The sequence below is a fragment of the Portunus trituberculatus genome, chromosome 22, assembly GCF_017591435.1.
Source record: "Portunus trituberculatus isolate SZX2019 chromosome 22, ASM1759143v1, whole genome shotgun sequence".
NCBI classification, from domain to species: Eukaryota; Metazoa; Arthropoda; class Malacostraca; order Decapoda; family Portunidae; genus Portunus; species Portunus trituberculatus.
Window position 1 is genome coordinate 5,041,947 of NC_059276.1, and position 21,502 is coordinate 5,063,448.

Consider the following 21,502-nt stretch of genomic DNA (forward strand, 5'->3'; position numbering starts at 1 on the left):
CGTAATGGGAAAGACTGGCTGGGTGACCAGCAGGCGACCAAGGTGAATTACACACACACACACACACACACACACACACACACACACACACACACACACACACACACACACACACACACACACACACACACACACACACACACACGGCCCGGTAGCTCAGTGGTCAGAGGACCAGGGTTCGATTCCCTGGCCAGGTGGAGATATTTGGGTGTGTCTCCTTTCACGTGTAGCCCCTGTTCACCTAGCAGTGAGTAGGTACGGGATGTAAATCGAGGAGTTGTGACCTTGTTGTCCTGGTGTGTGGTGTGTGCCTGGTCTCAGGCCTATCCGAAGATTGGAAATAATGAGCTCTGAGCTCGTTCTATAGGGTAACGTCTGGCTGTCTCGTCTGTCTCGTCAGAGACTGCAGCAGATCAAACAGTGAATTACACACACACACACACACACACACACACACACACACACACACACACACACACACACACACACACACACACACACACACACACACACACACACACACACACTAGTAGTTATTGTTGCTGTTGACTTATTGACCCCTAATGCTCTTGTTTCTACAGAATAATGAGGAGGAAGATAGTGATTAGGTAATGCAGTTGTCAAGTAAGGCATGCAAGGAGAGACTGCAAGGACAGGAATGAATGGAGACTAATCCTGATCTTCAAAGAGTTGCAGCAGTTGTGTGTGTCAGGTAGAGATAGATAGTTGTAATGAAACTAAGAGATGCCTTACCTTGGTTTGGTCAGGCTGAAGAGGGACCAGCTGAGTGAGAGGAGCATGAGGGAAGTGTACCACCTGTGGCAGTTGGCAGGTGGCAATGTGGAGCAGGAACTCAAGAAACAGAAGCTCATAAAGATCAAGCCATCCATCCTCACTCTGCCAAGGTGAAGGAAAGGGAAGCAATGATGTTACTGAAGAATGAAATGTGTTAGCTTAAGAACATAAGGGAAGCTACAAGAAGCCATCATACTTAAACGTGGCAGTCTGTATGAAACATATCTACCTATTTCCTCCTATCATCCTCACCCATAAATTTGTGTAATCTTTTAAAATTCTCGGGCACTAATATGATTTCTGATTCCTCGCCATTCATCTACCACTTTGAGAAAATTCCTTCCTATCTCTAAAATCTACCAGCCACTTGTAAATAATGTGATGCAATGACAATACTTCTATATGTAGCATGATGGTGGTGGAAGGAGAGGTGTTTGGTGGAGACATCAGCCGTAGCCAGCAGCTGGAGGCCACCACCATAGTCCTGCCACTGCACACCCTCCGCAGCAGACTGGCACACATCCCGCCGGAGAAGTACTACCCTCTCATAACACAAGGGTGAGGAGCAGTTTGTCATCACTTTGATCTTGAGTGGTGTTTGTCTTTGTGGCTGTCACTGGTGCTCTGACTTTTATGTGTACCTGTTGTAGTGTAGTGGAACTGATAGGAGTAACTTGGACTGAGAGTGTGAGTGATGTGTGAGTGTGTGGTGGTTTTTCTTGAACACCCATGCTGGATTGCTGGCCTGATATGTAGATAGATAGATATTTAATAGATGGAGAGAGAAATATTCATCATTATTTTGTCTCATTGTTTGTGAACAGACAAAATATGCAAAGAGATTCAGTTAATTTCTCATGTTGCAGAGAAAGTGGCATAGATGAACCTGAGACGAGGAAGCTGCCTCTTGTGATCCGGGAGCGAGATGTAGAGTACCAGTTGTACCGCCTGCTGTCCTTCCAGAGGCTGCTGCAGGTGATAGGGGCTTATTGTTGTGCATGAAAAACAAATTTCTATTGGGACTTTGGTATTGATACTGACCTTTCTTCCAACAACAATTTCCATTTAGACTTTTACCATAATACATGTAAAGAAGCTATTGTTGCTACATATACTAATTACCCATATGTAATTACATTTGCCTATATGCCATAATTCCCACACTTAGCACAGAAAACCAACCAGCACCTCTATATAGAGATTGTGCCTGTAACAGTATCACGTCACCTCCGCGTGCATGCGCGCCAGGAACCACCAGTCCAGCTGGCAAACCAACCTCAGATCCTTTCTGTGCTTAGCACGGTGTTCACGTGTGTCTCTTCTCGCTTCTTCCTGCCATTTTTTTTGTGCCCGCTTCTTTGCTGCTTCCATTTCTACTTCTCCCTGAGTTGCCATGGCCGCTTGGAGTTGTGTTGGATGCAAGAGGTGGTTGCCGGGCGAGACTTTAGACCCACATTCCTGCTGTGTGCCTTGTTGGCCCGCCATGTGTGCCACCGAAGACAGGTGTAGTGAATGTTCCTACCTCTCCCTTCTCCAGTTCCAAGCACATGTGAAGGATGCTGAGAAGCGTTCTGCTAAGGCAGTGGTTCCCAACCTAGGGGTAAATTACCCCAGTGGGGTAATGACCCCATATTTTTGGGGTAATGGATGTTTGGCATGGGATGAGGCAATCAGTTTACATTTTCATATAATTTCAATGAAGATTTCTATTAATTTTTTCTGCTTTCTATGTATGAACTAAAATTACTTCTTTTCGTATTATAGATTTGCATTATTGTGTTGCATAGTTTCTATTTTGTCTGCTTTTGAAGTATGAAATACAGTTACTTTTTTTCCTATATTACGAGTATTTGTTCATTGGGGTAATGGATAATTGTGAAATTGTATTTTTGGGTAATCGCTGCGAAAAGGTTGGGAAACACTGTGCTAAGGAGAAGAAGCGGGCCAAGTCATCTGGCGGTTCCAGTGAGAAGCGTTCTTGCCAGCAGGAGCCGGCTTCTGAGGCCCCTTGGGCCAGCAGGTTTGTCGCTGTAGAGTCTGATCTGGCTGTTATGAAGACCAGTTGTCAGCGGTCTTGTTGCCCCTTGCCTCTGGTTCCGTGTTTTCAGGGTTTGCGGACGGCAGAGAGAGTGTGTGCCTGCCCCCCATGTTGATGCCGGGTGTAAGGGGCCCCAGTCTCCCTTCGGCTCAGGCCCTTCGGTGGTGGCTGCTGGTAGTAATGGAGCAAGTCTCAGTGTCTCCTCTCTCCCTGGTTTGGCTCTGGGAGTGAATGGGGGGCAGACTCCCTCTCTTCCAAGCGCTGCCCTGGAGTTGGTGGTTGGGGGAGTGAGATTGCGTGCAGCCCCGTGCTCTGCCCCGCCGCTGGTAACGAGTGGCGTGCCTTCTCCCGCTGCTCCTGGCCCTTCCACGGAGTTTTCGGGGCTCGGTGGAGTTAGCACGTGTGTGGCCCCTTTCCCTAGTCTGGCTCTGGGAGTGAGGGTGTCCAATCTGGTACTTCTTTGGCTGCATGCCTCGACAGTGCCCAGTCTCTTGTGCTTCTGTGTTCTTGACGGTTAATGCTAGGTGGGCTCCTGCAGATGCGAGCTCTGCAGTGGTGCCTAAAGAGGCATTGGCGAGCTACTTCTGACCCAGATTGGTGGCGGGTGGCTCCAAATCGTCAGTGCTTGCAAAGACCTTGCTTGGTTCAGGATCAACTTCTGAAAGGCGTCCCATTCGTGGTGGTGCCCCTGGAACAAACTCTATTCTCAGATACTTCCCAGCTCGGGTGGGGAGCTCATCTGGGAGATTCTCTGGCTTCAGGAGTGTGGATTGTGGAGGAGCAGGAGTTCCACATAAATCATCAGGAGCTTTTGGCAGTCTTTCGGGCTCTCCAGTGTTTTCAGGAGGCCTTGTCAGGGTCGGTGGTGTCTGTGATATCCGACAACTCGACAGTGGTTGCCTATCTCAGGAAGTCTGGGGGCACTTGTTCCGAACCTCTGTTGGCCTTAGCAGGGACGGTTCTCCGATGCTGCGAGAGCCATTCCGTCTCTCTATGCCCTGTTTTCGTTCGAGGACGCTGCAATTTAATTACAGATGTGCTCAGTCGGGAGTGTGTTGTTTCAGAGTGGACCCTACATCCCGAAATTTGCAGGAAAGTCTTCCAGGTGTGGGGGTGTCCTCTGGTAGATCTGTTTGCCACGGCACTGACCCGTCGTCTGCCCCTGTATGTATCTCCTCTTCCAGATCAGGGATCCTCGTGACAGGATGCATTCTCTTTTCCATGGGACGGTCTGGATCTGTATGCCTCTCCACCGTTCACTCTGATCCACCATGTTCTGGTGAGGGTTCGCGAGTTGCAGGCTGTACGTATGACGCTAGTTGCTGCTCTTTGGCCTCAGGCAGACTGGTTTCCCGGGGACTATCCTCGTGGATAGTCCGCGGGTTCTTCCCATCTGGCGGTCTTTCCTTCGACAACCTCACCGTCCCTTCTTCCTCCGGAGAAGGTCTATCTTCACGTGGTGACTCTCCAGCATCTCTTCCGAGCACAAGGTTTTTCGCTCAGGGCTGCTAAGTTCATGTCTTGTCCAATCAGGCAGTCCTCTGCCTCAGTTTGCCAGGTGAAGTGGAGAGTCTTTTGTGGTTAGTGTGAGTCGAGGGGTTTGGATCCGTGCTCTGCCTCTGTAGTGCAGCTGGCAGACATTTTCTTTTTCCCTTTTGACGCTAAGTGCCTGTCAGTGTCAGCGATTAGGGGTTATCCTTGTGCCTTACCTCCTGTTCTGTGTCAGTCAGGCATAGACCTTTCCACTGATTCAGACCTTTCTTCTCTGTTCCACTCCTTTGTGGTCTCTTGTCCACCTCGTTCATCTCGGGTACCTGCCTGGGACATTTCTCTGGTCCTTCGGTCCTTGTTACGTCCTCCTTATGAGCCCTTGCGGACAGCCTCATTGAGAGATGTCTCGCTTAAGACCATGTTTCTTCTGGCGCTCGCTTCAGCTCATCGGGTTAGTGGGCTTCACTGCCTGTCAGCTGAGGTGCGTCACTCCAAGGGTTGGACATGTATGACCTTTCCCTTCTCCCCCGATTTCCTGGATAAGACTCAGTGTCCGGACCAGCATTCCTTCGACGAGTTCACTTTCCTGCTCTTCTTGATTTTGCCTGGGAGGACGAGGTAGACCGCCTTCTTTGTCCAGTGAGTATCTTCGCAGGACTAGGGATTGTTGGCTGGCCTTGCTTTAGGTCAGTTTCAGACCCCAGACGAGCTGTCCACCCTCATACCTTGTCTAAGTGGATTTGTCAGGTGATTCGGAGGGCCTGTGCGAGTGTCTCGGAGGAGGAGTCACGCCTTCTGAAAGTGAATGCCCATGAGATTTGGGCTACTGCAACCAGTGTTCTCTTTAGAAAACTTAAGAGTCTGGACTTGGTCCTGAAGGCTGGTACATGGAAGAGTATGACCACCTTTGCTTCCTTAGGGATGTTACTCATAGGTATTTAGATACTTTTTCCCTTGGGCCGATAGTTTCAGCGCTGAGGGTTGTTCATTGATGTTGGTTTAGTTTCATTCTGGTTTTTCCTTGTTGTCAGCAACAAGATTTCCAGGTACGTTATTTTTCTGTTTTCGGATTTTTGACAATTTTTGGAGATGGTGTCTTCCATCTTTGGGTTTCTGTTACACCCTCCCACCTATACTTGGGAATCTGGCATATGTAATACATATGGGTAATTAGTATATGTAGCAACAAAATAGTTTTTTAAAGTAAAAACTTGTTTTTGTGAATATACTTACCCATATAGAATTACATAGTAAGAGGTTCCCTTCCTCTCTCCCCTCTGTATTTCTGTCAATTTTGGCAGAAAGGATCTGAGGTTGGTTTGCCAGCTGGGCTGGTGGTTCCCGGCGCGCATGCATGCGCACGTGACGTGTTACTGTTATATGCACAATTTCTATATAGAGGTGCTGGTTGATTTTCTATGCTGAGTGTGGGAATTATGGCATAAAGGCATATGTAATTACATACGAGTAAGTATATTCACAAAAAAATTCTTTACTTTAAAAAACTATTGTTTTGTCCATTATTTTATTTCCATTGCTGTAGTTCTTTATTACTCAGGCTATGAGTGAGTGTGGCTGTGAATTGCCTTGGTCATTTGTCTTTACACAGGATTCTGATCTGGCATATTCCACCCACTACTGCTGTCAATTGTTAAACTTTACAGAATCATCTACCACTTGTCACAGTAAATTACATACACACATAATTTCACATGGGTTTGAATCCTGGCCACAGTCTGAAAGTAGGAAGGGCTTCTTGTGGTAATGGTTTTCAAACAGGCTGGGTTTCAGATAGGAGGGTACCCAAAAATACCTCTTTCAGCCCATAAATTTCTGTGAAATGGCCATATTGTACAAAAAAATGCATTCAGATCCTGTATAAATATTTGAGATGAAACTTATCATGTGTTACTGAAAGGATGTAGACTAGCAGACTGCTGGCTGGTGCTAACACTCCTTCCCATGACAGGCTTACCCATACAAAGCTGACAGCATTCTGAAGGAGGCGAGGAAGGACACACCGCCTTTTTACCGAGCCCTGGTGTGGGCAGCCTTGCTTAACGTGGATGGCGCTGTGGCTCACACCTACCAGCAGATAGACAAGGAGACGCCAACACCGACTGATAGACAGGTGGGCTGCGTGTGTGTCAGGTAATTGAAGAACTTAAGAGAATGAGAAAAATGGAACACTGAGACCTTTGTTTTCATCAGAGGCCAAAGAGCTAAGAGTATGTGGTGTTAGGGCTTTGTGTGGCATTGTTGGCCTAGTATATAGATAGATAGGTATAATAAAAAGAAATTGCAAAAGCTCTGTTGATGTACAGAAGGCAGCTCAACACAAAACTTATAGCACATCAACATTATTAGTAAATTTTGACTCATTTGTGTTATGTAACTTCTCCCATTCACTGTTACTGAGTTTTTCACAGTTATTAGTGTTTGTATTCTCACTGCATGACACAACAGAGCCCAAACATTACCCAGATTGAGATACTTTATGAGTACTTGATAAAACGAAACTCATATCTTCGTAGCAGAGACAAAACATCTCCCAGCTTGAGATGTACACTTTCATAACCAAGTTCAAACATTCCCCAGAGTGAGGTAAACACTTCACTAGACGTAACAAAGCTGTGACTACCTACAGATTGAGGTGGACATCCCGCGGTGCCACCAGTATGACGAGCTGCTGTCGTCACCACGGGGCCACGCCAAGTTTACCCGGGTGCTGAAGGCTTGGGTGGTGTCTCATCCCCACCTGGTGTACTGGCAGGGTCTTGACTCCCTCTGTGCTCCTTTCCTCTACCTCAACTTCAATAATGAGGGTAAAAATGCCTGTCACACTCTGTTGGTGCTACTTTACTTTGTTGTGGTATGTTTTGGTGTGTCTTGGCTTGTTTCCTCGGCTACAAATGGGGCAAGGATGAAAAGAGTATTGTGGAAATTGATCTATTTCTGTCTTCTCCAACTTTATATTGTGAGGAAGTGTGAGCTGTAGTGTCATTATATACTTTTGTATTTTATTTTATTTTATTTTTGTTTTATGTTTGTAGGAGGAAATGGCTTACAAAAATTTAGTGTAAGGAAATCATTCTGGTTGTGTCCATTTCAGCATAGTATCTACTTTGTTAGTGAACTTATAAATGTCTCTTTTTACTTGTTTTTAAATGCCATGGTTTGAGCTGGAAATATGTACAATGTAAAAGTAACACCAAAATGGAGGAACCCGTCTCCCTCCACACTTCACTGGCTGCTGCTTGAAGAGTAAGCAAAGAGATTAAAGACTCAAGGCTCCTCATCTTTCTCCATACTCAGTGACTACCACTAACAATGTCCACTAAAGTTCTCTTCTCATTTTCCCACAACTCTCAGCACTCGCTTATTCCTGCCTGTCTCGGTTCATTGAGAAGTACCTGCACAAATTCTTCCTGAGGGACAACAGTGCCATCATCCAGGAGTACCTCGCAAAGTTCTCCCACATGATAGCCTTCCATGACCCTCACCTGTTCAATCACCTTGACAACATTGGCTTCATCCCCGAGCTGTATGCCATCCCCTGGTTCCTCACCATGTACACACGTGCGTACTTCTTGGTCTGTCTGTGTACTGGGGCAACATTACCATTGGGTGTAGTCTTGTATTGGCTGGGAAGGTATGTCTGTTTGTTGACTACTACTAGTTTGTTGTAAAGTTATAGATAATGTAGTGTTTATTAAATGTTGGTTGACTTGTATCTATTGATTTGTTGTCATTAAGTTATCTAGCAATATCTTACCATTTTCCTTTTGATCAGTAGCTTTCAAGTCTATCTGCTTGTTTCTTTTCTCCCTCCCACTCACTTCCAGTCAGTCAACTGTATCTTTCCATTTCATTCAGCCTGTATTCTTTATATCCACATCATACACTGGTGTGAAGCCCAGCACATCTTTTCACTTTTTCATCTATCATCACAAGGAAATCTATCACTTTTTAATAGTCATATTTCTTGAGCTTTATATAGATTACATCCTCACCTTCCCTCCCCAGATGTGTTTCCACTACAGAAAATCTTCCTGTTGTGGGACACTTTGCTGCTGGGTGAGGCATCACTGCCACTGTGTGTGGGTGTGGCCTTGCTGCGGCAGCTCAAGGACAGGCTGCTGCAGTTTGGCTTCAATGAGTGTATCCTCCTCTTCTCAGACATGCCAGGTGATCACACTTGCTTGTTTGCCAAGTAAAGCTTTGCTTTTCAACTTGGATTAAAAATTCTGTTGTCAAAGTTGCTTTTTATTAGTAATATGAGTTTATTGGAACTTAGCATGAGCTATAAATCTAGTTATCATGAATGTTTGCATTACTGGCTATGTGCCCATGTTTGTATCACTGTGTGTCTTTGTGTTGGAGATTTGCATTATTGTTTGCCAGTGTTGATGAGGAGTTGTGTTATTGCTAGACATCGACATGGAGCGAGTGGTGCGGGATTCTGTCCAGGTGTTCCGCTCCACACCTCCCTCTGTCACCTTCAGACAACATGAACGCCCAAGGCCAGACCCCAACCAGGCCTCTCCTGCCCATAGTGCATCACAGGCCAGCCAGCAGGACCTTGTGAGTGTGTGTGTGTGTGTGTGTGTGTGTGTGTGTGTGTGTGTGTGTAATTCACCTCGGTCGCCTGCTGGTCACCCAGCCAGTCTTTCCCATTACAGAGCGTGTGTGTGTGTGAGTGTGTATGTGGAAAGGAAGATCTTATGAAATTCTTGGAACTACTGTGATGTATTTTGATATTATATGGGTGATAGAGGCATAAAAAAAACTAAATAATCTTCAAATTTGCATTAGTTCCCACTGAAATATTAAATATCTATAATTACTCCCAGCCAAAATTGTATATATATATATATATATATATATATATATATATATATATATATATATATATATATATATATATATATATATATATACCTCTCTGATATATATATATATATATATATATATATATATATATATATATATATATATATATATATATACTAAACACCTCTCTGAGTGATATGTACATATGCATACTGAACACTGTGGGTTGTCATACACGTTCATAACGCTTCCCTGTTTCCATGGACGCCCAACGCCAGGTGATGGACGGGGTGTCTCTGCCAGAGCTGAAGAGAGAGAAGTGTCCCCGGGTGTGTGGTGCTGACCTGCTGGACCTGCACAGCCGGGGAAAAGTGTTGGTGGTGGATGTACGCTCACCTGAAGAGTATCCTTTTGTATGTTTGTTTGTGTATCTATCATGTACAGCTGATGTCTGGTTTACATAAATGTCCTTCTCTCCCATTTTGCTGGCACATTTCCTTAATAAACTAAGATTTGCACGTGGCACCCTGGCTGACGCTATCAACATGCCGGCCGACACTTCCCTCGGTCCTGACGGCTCCTTGCTCCCAGGGCCCCAGGCGGGGGTGCTCGCCTCCTACCGTAGCAAGATCATTGCTGTCATTGGCTCCCACAACGGCTGGGACCAAGTGGTCAAGGTGAGAGAGTTAGTTTTCAGTTAATGCAAGTAACCAATGCTTACAACAGAGTTCACAGTTCAGTACAACCTTTTGTGATCATCAAAGTGCTTCTGAATTCAGTGATATGTGTCAACTTATGTTTTTGCATGTTTCGATGTTCTTTGCTTTTATTGTTTTAACTAAATGTTTTACTATACAGATCTCACAACATTAAGAATCTTAATCTTATTGCATATGTATGCAATTTAATATTAAAGTGTATGTAATCATCTTATCTGCAACACTTTTCTTCTCCAGTTTGCGGAGGCCATCCTGGTGCAGGAGTTCCCCCGGGTGTGCACTCTACACAAGGGGGTGGAGGTGTTCCGGGCCAGTGGAGCCCTCGTGGTGCCCTCCTGAGCAGCACCAAGACAAACACTATACAAGAACTCACAAGGCACAGGTGGTGAGATGAGTGACTGTACAGACTCATATTTATACCTGTTGGATATTTTTAGTTTTGTATTTTAGTAAATTGTTTTGGTCACATGTCACATTACTACATTTGACAAAGAAAAGTCACTTGAGAGATCTGAAGGAGTTACCTAATACTTTTATTGATTTTGTAATATATACTTTGCTTTAATTACTAATGAAGCACACGTCATTGTGTCACCATAAAGAAACTGCCTAAGTAAGTCTCCTTTTAACTTTTATATGGGAAACAGAAAAGTCAAGACATTTTAGGTGATATGTAGTGGCACCAGCTGAGGTGATATGTAGTGGCAACAGCTACAGGGAGTCCTTAATTATTTCAGGGTTCCAAGCCTACGGTGTGATGTAACATGATTTTCTGCTTAAAGTTGGATCTCATAAGGATCACATTTGCTGGCATATTACACACACTTCTTAAAAATTAAATTTAATAATTACTATGCATCTAATGCTGCCCTAGTACAGACACCTAAGCCTGTAAGTGCCTAGGTCTATAGGTGTGGAGTTAAACTAGTAGTACATCAAGCACAAATATTGTTGCTAATATTATTACATATAAAATTCCCTCTCTCTTTTTGTCTTAAAACTCTGGCCCTCCCTGGCATACATTTGGCAAATGTTTATTAACACATCTTTCTTCCTTGTATAGAACCCATATAGCAACCACAACATGCCATAGGTTAATAACATTGCAAATTGAGGAGCCCCTGTACTGCCAGACTGCCAGCAGGTGCACCACATGATGAGTGGATTCAAATAAAGATGACTTAGGCAGCTTGCTTTTGTGGATGACATCTTTCTGTTTCATTTTACGTTTTCTTTCTTGGAGCAGTACACAGCCAACTAACACTCAGTAGTGATGCTTGTGACGTCTTCAGTAATCGGTGCCCAGAATTTCCTAAACAAAGCCTGACCATCTTCAGTTCCTTCACAGTTTGGTCTACCTTGATCTGCAGTATTATGGGCAGTGCCTTCAAAGCACTCATAATGCTGAGGTAGAGATTTGATTCTTGGGAAGATGTAGAAGCAAGAGATTCTTATTAGGTCACAGCTGGTAGTACAAAGATTGACCAAAACAGAGTGAATGTGCCTACTCTGTTCACTCCACCTCCCTTCATTCCTGAGGCTAAAATGGAGACTGTACTGTATGATTAGTCAGGTTATTTTGTCTGATGTTGGTTGGTTGTGTCATCTCAGGCTTCATTCCACTTGTTGGCCAGAGATAGTGAGGGTTAATGTAGAATTGTGTAAATATTTAACACTTGTTTAAACTGTATGTCAGATATCTCTGAAATTCTGAGATTAAATGTGTTGATTAGAAACACAGTAAATGCACATTTTGAAAGTTTATTTATATTTATAACTTAAGTCTAATCATTAAAGCATAAATAGTCTCTTTATATTGCCTGTAAATTCTGTGAAACTGTGGAATTGTTTTGTATAATTTAAGCTACCTTCCTACATCATCATTCCCTTCTCCATCTACCACTGTCACCACTTACTCCATTGAAATAAATAAATTTTCACATGTACTAGTGTTGGTGGCCCTGGAGAGTCCCTTGCATGGTCCCTTTCCAATGCACATTAACCTTCAGAACATTAAGAGCAACACTTATCATGTAACAATGAGACTTCTTATTTTGCTATTCATGTTTCAAGGCAAAGCTTATTTTGCTATTCATGTTTCAAGGCAAAGATATTCTATATTCTGCTGCTGACTCATTGGCACAATGTAACTCAACATATGACAACACTGCTGTCTTAATACAACACCTGGATACATGATCTGAATACAATGGTGTTAGCATGGCACAGTAAACTCACCCAACTAACACATACAGGATCTTCTAGTATTGAATGTAGCAAGTTCCCATCGGTAATATTAATTTGTTGATACTGTTTTGTGCATGGCAACACTTACCCACAGGATGAAGTAAAGGTAAGCGTACTGCAATTACAACCTTTCAAACTTTAGCAATATCCTCCACCATTCGTGATCATCACACTCACTCACTTGGTCACTGCCACATTACATCAGCTAATGGCACTCCTTAATAAAATTTTTGCTTCCTTTGCCCAGCAGTTTAAAGATTCCAGACACGCAGTCCACAGTTACACAAGTTTCCTGTCTGTACCCAAACACAAATCACCTTGAGTGGTGGATGGCATCAAGACTCAGCATGAATGTTATAAGTAGTAGTGAAATGCATCACTTGCTGGACATTTGACTATAGCTGCTAACAATAACACAAGTAATCAAGGCACAACACCAACCTTATCTACCTGCAGTAACACGAGGCAGCGCACAATGGTTGTTCCTGCCGGCTCCCAGGAAGTCGTACAAAATATAGGTATGTAAATGAGTGTTTATATTTCAAACAATGAGTGAAAGAGGCAGAGGATGATGGCTGATGCATTCTACTGTATTAATGAAGGAACAAGTATCTTGGATGTAAACATTTATGCAAAAATGAGTATCTACACAAAAATAAGGTAGTAAAACTTAAACCAACACAGCTTAACACTCATAGAGACTATTAAAACCAAGAAACAAATCAAATAAATCAATCTCATTCTGTTCTAACTAAACAAAATAGTAGCATTTATTCCTTCTAACTTGAGACGACAAATCTAAGACTTAATATTACTGGTGAACAATAGAACCTGGCCTTTATGATTCCCTCCTGACACATATGGGGAAGAAAGTGAAGGCTGATGGGAGACCTATGAGGACTCAGCTGTCACGGCCGGTGGAGAGGAGGGTGAGGGCCTTCTGCAGGTTGAAGATGGCGGTCTGGGAGTCGTCATAATCCAGTGCAGACACCGCCCACTTGCAATACTTCTGGGCCTTTGTCACCATGTCGGGGGTGAGAGGCACAGACCCACCTGCAAGATAATAGTTTGAAGATCTATCCGCTGGCAAGTACAGAAGATAATGGATATGAATGAGGCAAAAGGGAAGAGACGTGCAAACATGAGACAAAGAATGGCAATAAATAGGTTAAAGATGAATATGGTTGACATGGAAGAGAACAACAGGTAAAATATGAGAATAAAAGACCAAGAAAGCAAAATGAATAGTGATAAAATGCAATAAAACACAACAGATAAGAGTGAGAGGAAAAAAGACATCAAGAAAGCAAAAAGAAAAGAGAAAAATGATGAAATGCAAGAAAAATAAAGAGATAAAAGACCAAGAAAGCAATAAAAGTGATAAAAAGCAAGAAAACAAGCACTAGATGAAAACAATACAAGAAAAGCTTCTAATATATGTACTATCACAACAATGATATTACCGCTAGGAAGAATGAGAAGGTTATAGATGAGCTACAAAGAAGAATATCTCTCAACACTCACCACTAGCATCTGGCATCTGGAAGGAGGCAGTGGGGACAGGCTGTGCTGGGGCTGAGGCAGGGCTGGGGGCTGCAGGCTGGAACAGTGAGACAGAACACTCGGGAGTAAGACATGATAAAAGGACATTCAAAGGCAAGGAGGTAAAAGCCTGTATTCTTAAAACACTTGGGCCTTTCAGAACAATTATTATGAGAAGCTATGAAATTAATTCCTTGGGTCTTTGTGATGTTTTCTCCTAACGACACAATGTTTGTAATTATCGCTAGTATAATGTAAACTTGCTTGAAAATACCAAAAATTTCCACTATGGCCAATAAAGAATACTGCAGATAAGCACATGTTTATGAATACAGAAAGTGGTCAGGAGTAACAATAGTGTGGTGGTAGTGAACATTACTGGGCAGGACATGACAGACATTGAGGCATTTGGAAGTTCACTGATTAATGTATACAGTTATTCTTTGTTCACAGTATAAACAACTCAATGATATGAATGAAAATGAAATTAGTGTTATTATAATTCTTTACTTGTCTATCTGATCTAATTTCTATCATAATTTCATTTGTCACTAAACAGGAAGAGTAACCTGTCAAGCAAGCACATTTAACCTCTTCAGTACCATGATGCAATTTCATATTCATTTTGCTATTTTTCTACAGCTTCAGAACTTGTGTGGGAATTAGAATAGTGAAGACTGGCCATTATCTTCTAACCTCCATAGATCCTTCCTAATGCAAATAAAATTGTCCCATCATATTCAAAAAAATCAAAGTAAAATTGTGTCTCAGTATTGAAGGGGTTAACATTCTCTGCAACATAATATCACATCCAATGCTATAAAGAAATGAAATAATGATAACTTTTACCACATCCCAAAACTCAACATGAGGTAACCATGGCAATACCTGCTCGGGAGGGGGGTGTGACCTGGGTAATACTGGCCGGGGGGAGGACGAAGACACAGAGGGAAGACCATCTGCTCCTGGCACTGAGGGGAGGCCACTGTCATCTGGGACGGAGGGAAGGCCTGGGTGTGGCTGTGGCTGTGACCATCCCAGGGACGCCCCACCGCCCACTGCTCCTTCCTCCCCACCCTCTGCCTCCTCCCCCAGACCCTCATCCTCTGCAGGGAAAGAGGATGATGATTACTGCAGAGTGGCTGAATGACTTCCATATCTTAGAGAATATTTGGAAGTCAGAATCAAACTTAGATTTACTTACTTTTCTACTCTTGAATTCCTAGCCTGTATATTCACTCTACAGTCAGGATAAAAGAGTAATGCCTCTAAACTCTGTGTATCATAACAAATGACAAAGAGGACCACAGGGAAAGAACTTATAACTCTTTACTTGTGGACTCTTATTCTCACAGTGAGACATAGTGTATAAACATGTGTATTTTATCTAATCTATTACTACTTCTAACTGATGATTTTGGGATTCTTGTGATTGGCAAGAAAATTACTAAAGAACTAATTAACAGATGTAAAGCCATGAACACAATAAAGTCCAGTGAAAGCCAATAAATTAATAAAAAACAACATCCACTATGAGTTGAGAAGAATGAGAAGGATAACTAGGAAAAAAAGAGAAACCACAGAGGAGCCTCACCTCCACCCATGGGGCCTGGGATGGGTGTCTCCCCATTCTTGAGGCAATTGTGGATGTATGTTGCCTTCCACTTGGCATATTTGCGCTGCTTCACCACCTCCTCCGACACCTCGCCGAACACATCACACACATCAAATAGCAGCCCCACTGTGTAGAAGACCTTCACAACATTCCTGAGTGAGGGAGAAGCCACATTCCTTAATATTCACAATGCTATCATCACCATCATCACTTGGCTTGTTTATACCAGGAGATTATAAGGTAAGGTCATAATGGCACAGTGAATAATGTAAGGACCTCATTCAAACTACTGAATATTGAACAGAAATCAAATCATGTCTATCATAGGGAAGTATGAGAATAAGATGTCATATAACAAGAAAAACATATGGTTGAAGCTGCAGAAAAAGGAAAAGGAGCAGAAAAGATGAAGGAAACAAAAAGGGAAAAACTGTCAACAAAAAATAGTAGTAAGAGAAGAAAAACAGAGGAACCAACAAAGAAAAGAAGAAAAAGGAGGAAAAACATGATTGAAGAAGGAAAAGATAAAAAATGAAGATGAAAAAGAGGGAAAAAGACTCACCAAACATCACAACAAAGAAGTAGAAGTAAAAAGGTGATACAACAGAAACCAATAAGGAAGAGAAGCAGCAGCAATAACAATAGCAGAAGAGGTGTACAAGTCCTGGCCACCCACTTATTGAATCTGGCGGCTCGGTCCTCCCCGTCTGCCCACATGAAGAGCTTGTGGGCCACGTTCTCCACCAAGGCCTGGGCTACCACATCACTTGAGACGGCCTCATTGTCCTTGTGTTCCTGCCAAGGAGATGGTGTAGTTGTATTAGTTTTTTTTTTTTTTTTTCTTCATATTATGGCCTATAGCACCTGTAGGTATACTTGAAGAGTTTGGGAAGTGCTGTCAAGCTTCCACCCATTAGCAGATGGTAGTAGTGGTTTGTTGTGATGTGTGTGCTTATCTATTTATATTTTACAGGTGTGAGTCAAGCTTTCTATTTTGTATGTGTATACATTTCTAGCAAAAGATATGTAATGTGGATTGAAATCATATATTAAACTGTGGTTATGGTTACTCGCCGCCTCCTCTCTTTCTTTCTCTCTGCATGGTGTTGAAATGTTAAAATAAAAATTCATATAATGACATGTGCACTCAAGAGAGGATACATAGTGTAGTGGTCAAGCCAAACTTTACCTTCTTGAAGTTCTCAAGGTAATCCATGAGGCCAGTGAGGAGAGCGCGGGCCTCTGGGGACTTACGGTCAATCTTGAGGGCCGTCTGCAGAGTGTACAAGCGGGCTGGAAGAGACCGTGTGGTGTAAGTACAATACAATGCATTAAATACCCTTGTTGTCCATGCATTTGTACTTAGAGGGGAGAGGAAGATCAGAGAGATATAGGAATGAAAAAATTGAGTTGCAAGAGTGTGAAGTAAAGGGATGAAAATGCTGTCATGTGGAAGACTGTTCAATTTCTAACACAAAGCACCTTATTCTGAAACACTGTGCTAAACATCCACTATTTTGAAAAGGTTCTTGTTGAAATGACACAGGTTTTTAAGGGAGTTTTTATGTTTCTGGTGACAGAGAAGATTCACAAGTTTCCTCATTAATAATAACACAAGAAACACTTTTCAGAATCCAGCTTTATCATGTCTGTGGCCTTTAGAAATGGCTATGGGGAGACAGCAAAGCATTTCTGAATATAAGCTATTTAGTAAAGGAATTTCAATTACTATTAACAGGAGAAACACTTGAGAACCCAGCAAATCATCTCTGTAACCTTTGAAAGTAATCATGGTGAGAGAGCAAAATATTTCTGAAAACAAGATACTTTAGTGCAGTCATGGCAACAGTTACCACCACTCACCCCAGTAAGAGACAACTGGCTCTCTCTTGTCATAGTCTGAGGCCAGCTTCAGGTAGTGCTGCAGCTGTTTGAGGGAGGCGGGGCAGGGAGGCAGGGAGGCCATGGTGGTGGTGCTGTTTAATGTGTCAGCTCCTGCAACACAGACATATGACACCATCAGAGTATGAGGAAACACTTCTCTGGTAATCAAAAGTATAATGTGGAATGACTTTGATTCGTGGAGGTAATTAATGAAGACTGATTAGTTCTTTGACTGCTATTTGGTAAACTTTTTTGTAATTACTAATAATTCTGAAACATCTTTATTTATTCTGCAGCAACCTCCAAGCTCTAAACTGGATCGAAATAGTAAAGTCTTTCTTTTTAATCCCTTTCTTTCTTGTAGCTAGATGCCCATAAAGATTTCCTGCATTGCTTCTTGTGCTGCTGAGTATTTTGTTTCACAGGGAAGTTTTTTTTTTTTTCTATGCAGAAGCCATCCAAGGAAAAAAAAAAAAAAAAAAATATATATATATATATATATATATATATATATATATATATATATATATATATATATATATATATATATATATATATAGTGGTACAGTGGTACTTCGACATATGAGTGACGTAGAGCATATGTTTACTCCTGCCCACAAGCAACTCTTCCTCATTGCAATGCAAAAAACCAAAAGTCTCTGGATGTTATGGTTACCAAAATATCACAGGTTGAATGAGGTAGTATCATCGGTTTACATGGCCTTGTGTCCGATCGGGTTCAGTGGTGTCTCTCTCTCTCTCTCTCTCTCTCTCTCTCTCTCTCTCTCTCTCTCTCTCTCTCCTGTCACCTGTTCTGATACCACTCTCATTCAAAAGTTGTCTCCCCGTAACATGGAGAGAAACCCAAAGTATAGAAGTAACATGCGCGGGAGAGGTGCCAGAATCAGACAACGAAATCACTGTCGATCGCTCCCACCATCCATCGTTGGTGACACAGTGATGTAGAGCACATGTTTACTCCTGATGAGTGTTGCCAGCTCACAAGCAAAGAAAACGGGAAGAAAATAACCAAAATATAGCCGTAAAAAGCCTAAACGTCTATCGACGTGCCCCGTGCCTTGCGTGATGAATGTCTATTGGTGTGTCCCTAGTTCTGCGGGTTAAGTTGTTATTTTGAGCAATATAGTTAATCTATATCATGCATACAATAAACATTGTATTTATCTTATACTAAGTCTATATTTGGTTGGTATTTAAAGCATGTTATTTTTTTTTTGGTGGGGTGTAAATTCATATCACAAGAACGAATTAATTGTATTTCCATTAATTTCTAAGGGAAAAATTGGTTTGATGTACAATTTTTTTTTTATCTACAACGATTGACACGGAACGAATTAAAATTGTATGTCGAAGTACCACTGTATAATATAAAAGGCCCACTTGAGTGCTGGTAATGATGCAAGTCACCTGTCAGATATTTGTAAACACTTATCAAGTTTCACCTGTCATCCTTCTATATTGTTAAGACGTCTAAAGTGGGTATGACACTCGCCTATGATACACGGAACACGGACCATGGTTCTTGGTATGAAACCAGGAACATTATCACACCCAAGCTGGCCATGTTCTTGCTATGCTAGACAAACATCCCACTAACCCACCAAGCCTAATCAAAACAAACCCAAACAAAACCATGCTGCTTATATCTCAACCTGTGCTTCGTTCTGGAATTGCACTTGCACTTCCTCTTATTGAGGAAAAGAAAGGAAGGGTAACTATACTAACTAGAGAGGAAATGAGACATGTGTGACGGCAACTTTCAGAGTCTGGGATGGTTACCATGACCCCAAACTATCGACACTATATATATTTCATCTTTCTAGATTGATGAAATATCATTTAAAATTCCAATATGAAAAATTTAGGCAAGTTCTTTTTAGTTTGAAGGATGGGGCTTTATTACATATCTTATGTTTATTTTTTCATTGGGATAGCATACGGGGAACTGGAATGGATACGAAGCCATCCCAACTTTGCTCTGCTAATCTTGGAAAGTTCCAGCTATCTGGAGTGGATGTTCCTCGTTCGGCGTATCATAGGCCAGTGTGATACCCCCTTGAGTCAATTTGTAACTTGAACCTTGCCTGTGTCATCAGCCAGTAATGCTGCTCTGAGTCATGGAAGCAAACTTGATCTATTGTGTTCCAGACAGTGGTTTCATTTGTATGCATAATTACAACAGGGCCCAAATGATATGGATTTTTTGTGGCTGATGCAGATTCTGATACTGAGTGATGAAAAAATCTGGCAACTGATATATGAGCCAATAAAATTTTTATATTATTCAAAATAAATAAATAAATAGAGACCTGCTTTTAATGGCTTAAATATAGCAAACTGCTCAGTTCAGTGTGCTATGAATGATGTCGGGTCTTCAGTCCTCCTCACTTCACTCTGCTGGTTAAGTTACACAAGGACATCATGACACTATAGCAAAATACAATGTTCCCTGAATTTCATTACTATAAGTATTAGTATTGGTGAACTTTTGACAGATTACAAATTATTTTTCTAATGGTTAGAATCAGCCAATTAAATTGGTTGGGCTCTTAATCATGATACTTTTCTGGCTGTGAGAAATGTAAGAGCTGGAATTAATTGACACATGACATAACCTGACTTAGGTCTCAAGATCTAAACATTGGTGTTATTTAAAAAACATCCATGTTATTCAATTGACTGTGCTATGCAAATAGTAATAATAATAATAAAACACTAATAATAATAATAATAATAATAGTAATAACAATAATAATAGTCTGCAAACTGGCTGCTGACATTGCCTCCTCTTCCTGACCCAGCCCTTGACCCTCATGCCATTACACTGCTTGGGGGAGCCTGACTGGTGACTAAACCTGGTATGTGAACTGGTGCGTATTACTGGGGCTACTGGTGCTCGTGTCACTGCCACCACCACTGCCCTGCTGGGGTGTGTCCTGCTTGGTGAGCCTAGCAGGGCGGAGGCAGCGGGACGTGTACTGGTGGGGTGCGTTACTGTCACGGGGATCAACACACCTCACACTGGGAAGCAGCGAGAGGCAGGCAAGCGGTCACCAATGGCACTAATGACAGCACACCTGGTGACCTTACTTCTCCGCGTCACGTGACGCACAAAAACAATGACACTCGGTGAGCATGCAGTCTGGATTCAGGCTAGTGTGGCTGCACTATACTCACTACTACACCGTGAGTTGTACAGCAATGACAAGAGGAAATACCACACGATAACACACACACCCTGCTGGCTGTCAGTGTTGTGGGCCGAGTGGCTCGCTGCGCCGAGTGCCACACAGGAAATTAACAAAAAGGGATACGCCTACTTCACTAGCAAGCAATTGACATCTAAGCAAATGATTGATATGAATGCTAGATGATAACTAAATAAAACACTAACTTTCACTCAGAAAGCAAGAAATAATAGTACTTTGAGAAAAAAAAAACTGCCGAACAGGTATCTGAATGCTAATGTATGCAATGTATAATTCTAATATGTGTAAATTAGTATGAAATATGTTAATTACAAGCATATATTATTATCATTCCAGATAGAAATGCAGCAGAATGAAGGTTCGTGGTTCGGGGCCGTTGGAGTGTACAAGTGACGAGTGACGACCTCAAGACGGCGGGAATATTGAAAGTGTAAATATTGCCTGGCCCGCTGGCTGGGTGAACAGTGCTGCTAAGTGCAGGGTAATTACCTTGTTTTACGGTAATTTGAGCACATAACATAACATAACATGACATAAATAATAGGATAACAAAGGGCCACCAGGGCCTATCTAGGTTATCCTGTATCGGTCGCACAGCGACCTCGTCATCAGTACAATCAGCACAATCAGGGTAACGTTATTTAATTTCAGGGTGAAATTATTTCAGCACCGTGTATATTATAAATAAATGATAATATTTCTAACATATACACACACATAAAAAATGATCTTTAAAAATAGATATTTAACAAACAGTAATTTCAAAAGCAAACAAGATAATGTTAAAGGTAAATTTAAGGTAAAGTTCGCAATTCGACCTGGCAGCACTGCGTGAATGTGGCAGCTCGAGGCGGCGTGTGGACTGCGCTGCCACAGAAGGTGGATAAGGCACCACCACTCGTCCACCATGGGCATGGAGGCAGTGTTACGTGTGAAAAGTGATGTCAGCAGTGTAAGGGAGAATGGAGTGCGTGGCTCGACGGCAGGATAGTGTTGTGCCATGAAGACCCTGCCACTCGCCTGAACCACGCCGGCAGTACACTCTACACATGGGCTGGGTGAGTCACCTATGAACTAGTTCGTTTTGCTGTGAGTGACCATTGAACTT

General features: G+C 42.3%; 2 protein-coding genes across 5 annotated transcripts in view; one reads left to right on the forward strand and one right to left on the reverse strand.

Moving 5' to 3' along the window:
* LOC123507305 (TBC domain-containing protein kinase-like protein) overlaps positions 1-11,818 on the forward strand; it is a 25,796-nt gene extending 13,978 nt beyond the window's left edge. For all 4 annotated transcript variants that reach the window (XM_045260061.1, XM_045260060.1, XM_045260058.1 and 1 more), the window contains 11 exons: positions 768-905; positions 1,204-1,353; positions 1,662-1,770; positions 6,294-6,455; positions 6,972-7,149; positions 7,697-7,903; positions 8,351-8,512; positions 8,757-8,908; positions 9,436-9,560; positions 9,669-9,834; positions 10,114-11,818. In XM_045260061.1, the coding sequence (XP_045115996.1) occupies positions 768-905; positions 1,204-1,353; positions 1,662-1,770; positions 6,294-6,455; positions 6,972-7,149; positions 7,697-7,903; positions 8,351-8,512; positions 8,757-8,908; positions 9,436-9,560; positions 9,669-9,834; positions 10,114-10,215 (1,651 nt within the window). In that variant the 3' untranslated portion in view covers positions 10,216-11,818. The remainder of the gene's footprint in view (positions 1-767; positions 906-1,203; positions 1,354-1,661; positions 1,771-6,293; positions 6,456-6,971; positions 7,150-7,696; positions 7,904-8,350; positions 8,513-8,756; positions 8,909-9,435; positions 9,561-9,668; positions 9,835-10,113) is intronic.
* Positions 11,622-20,352, reverse strand: LOC123507306 (vacuolar protein sorting-associated protein VTA1 homolog). Its single transcript, XM_045260062.1, has 8 exons — positions 20,201-20,352; positions 17,144-17,275; positions 16,470-16,573; positions 15,957-16,075; positions 15,260-15,432; positions 14,554-14,771; positions 13,648-13,723; positions 11,622-13,176 (listed from the first exon to the last, which is right to left on the reverse strand). The coding sequence occupies exons 2-8, from the start codon at positions 17,244-17,246 to the stop codon at positions 13,025-13,027; spliced, it is 945 nt and encodes a 314-aa protein (XP_045115997.1). The 5' UTR covers positions 17,247-17,275; positions 20,201-20,352; the 3' UTR covers positions 11,622-13,024.
* Positions 20,353-21,502: the final 1,150 nt, after the last annotated feature.

Coding starts and splice junctions, on each gene's coding strand:
- LOC123507306 (XM_045260062.1), bottom strand. CDS start 17,246: ATGGCCTCCCTGCCTCCCTGCCCCGCCTCCCTCAAACAGCTGCAGCAC. Junction 15,433..15,956: donor CGAGCCGCCAGATTCAATAA/GTGGGTGGCCAG, acceptor TCCCTCACTCAG/GAATGTTGTGAAGGTCTTCT. Junction 13,177..13,647: donor CCAGATGCCAGATGCTAGTG/GTGAGTGTTGAG, acceptor ATTATCTTGCAG/GTGGGTCTGTGCCTCTCACC.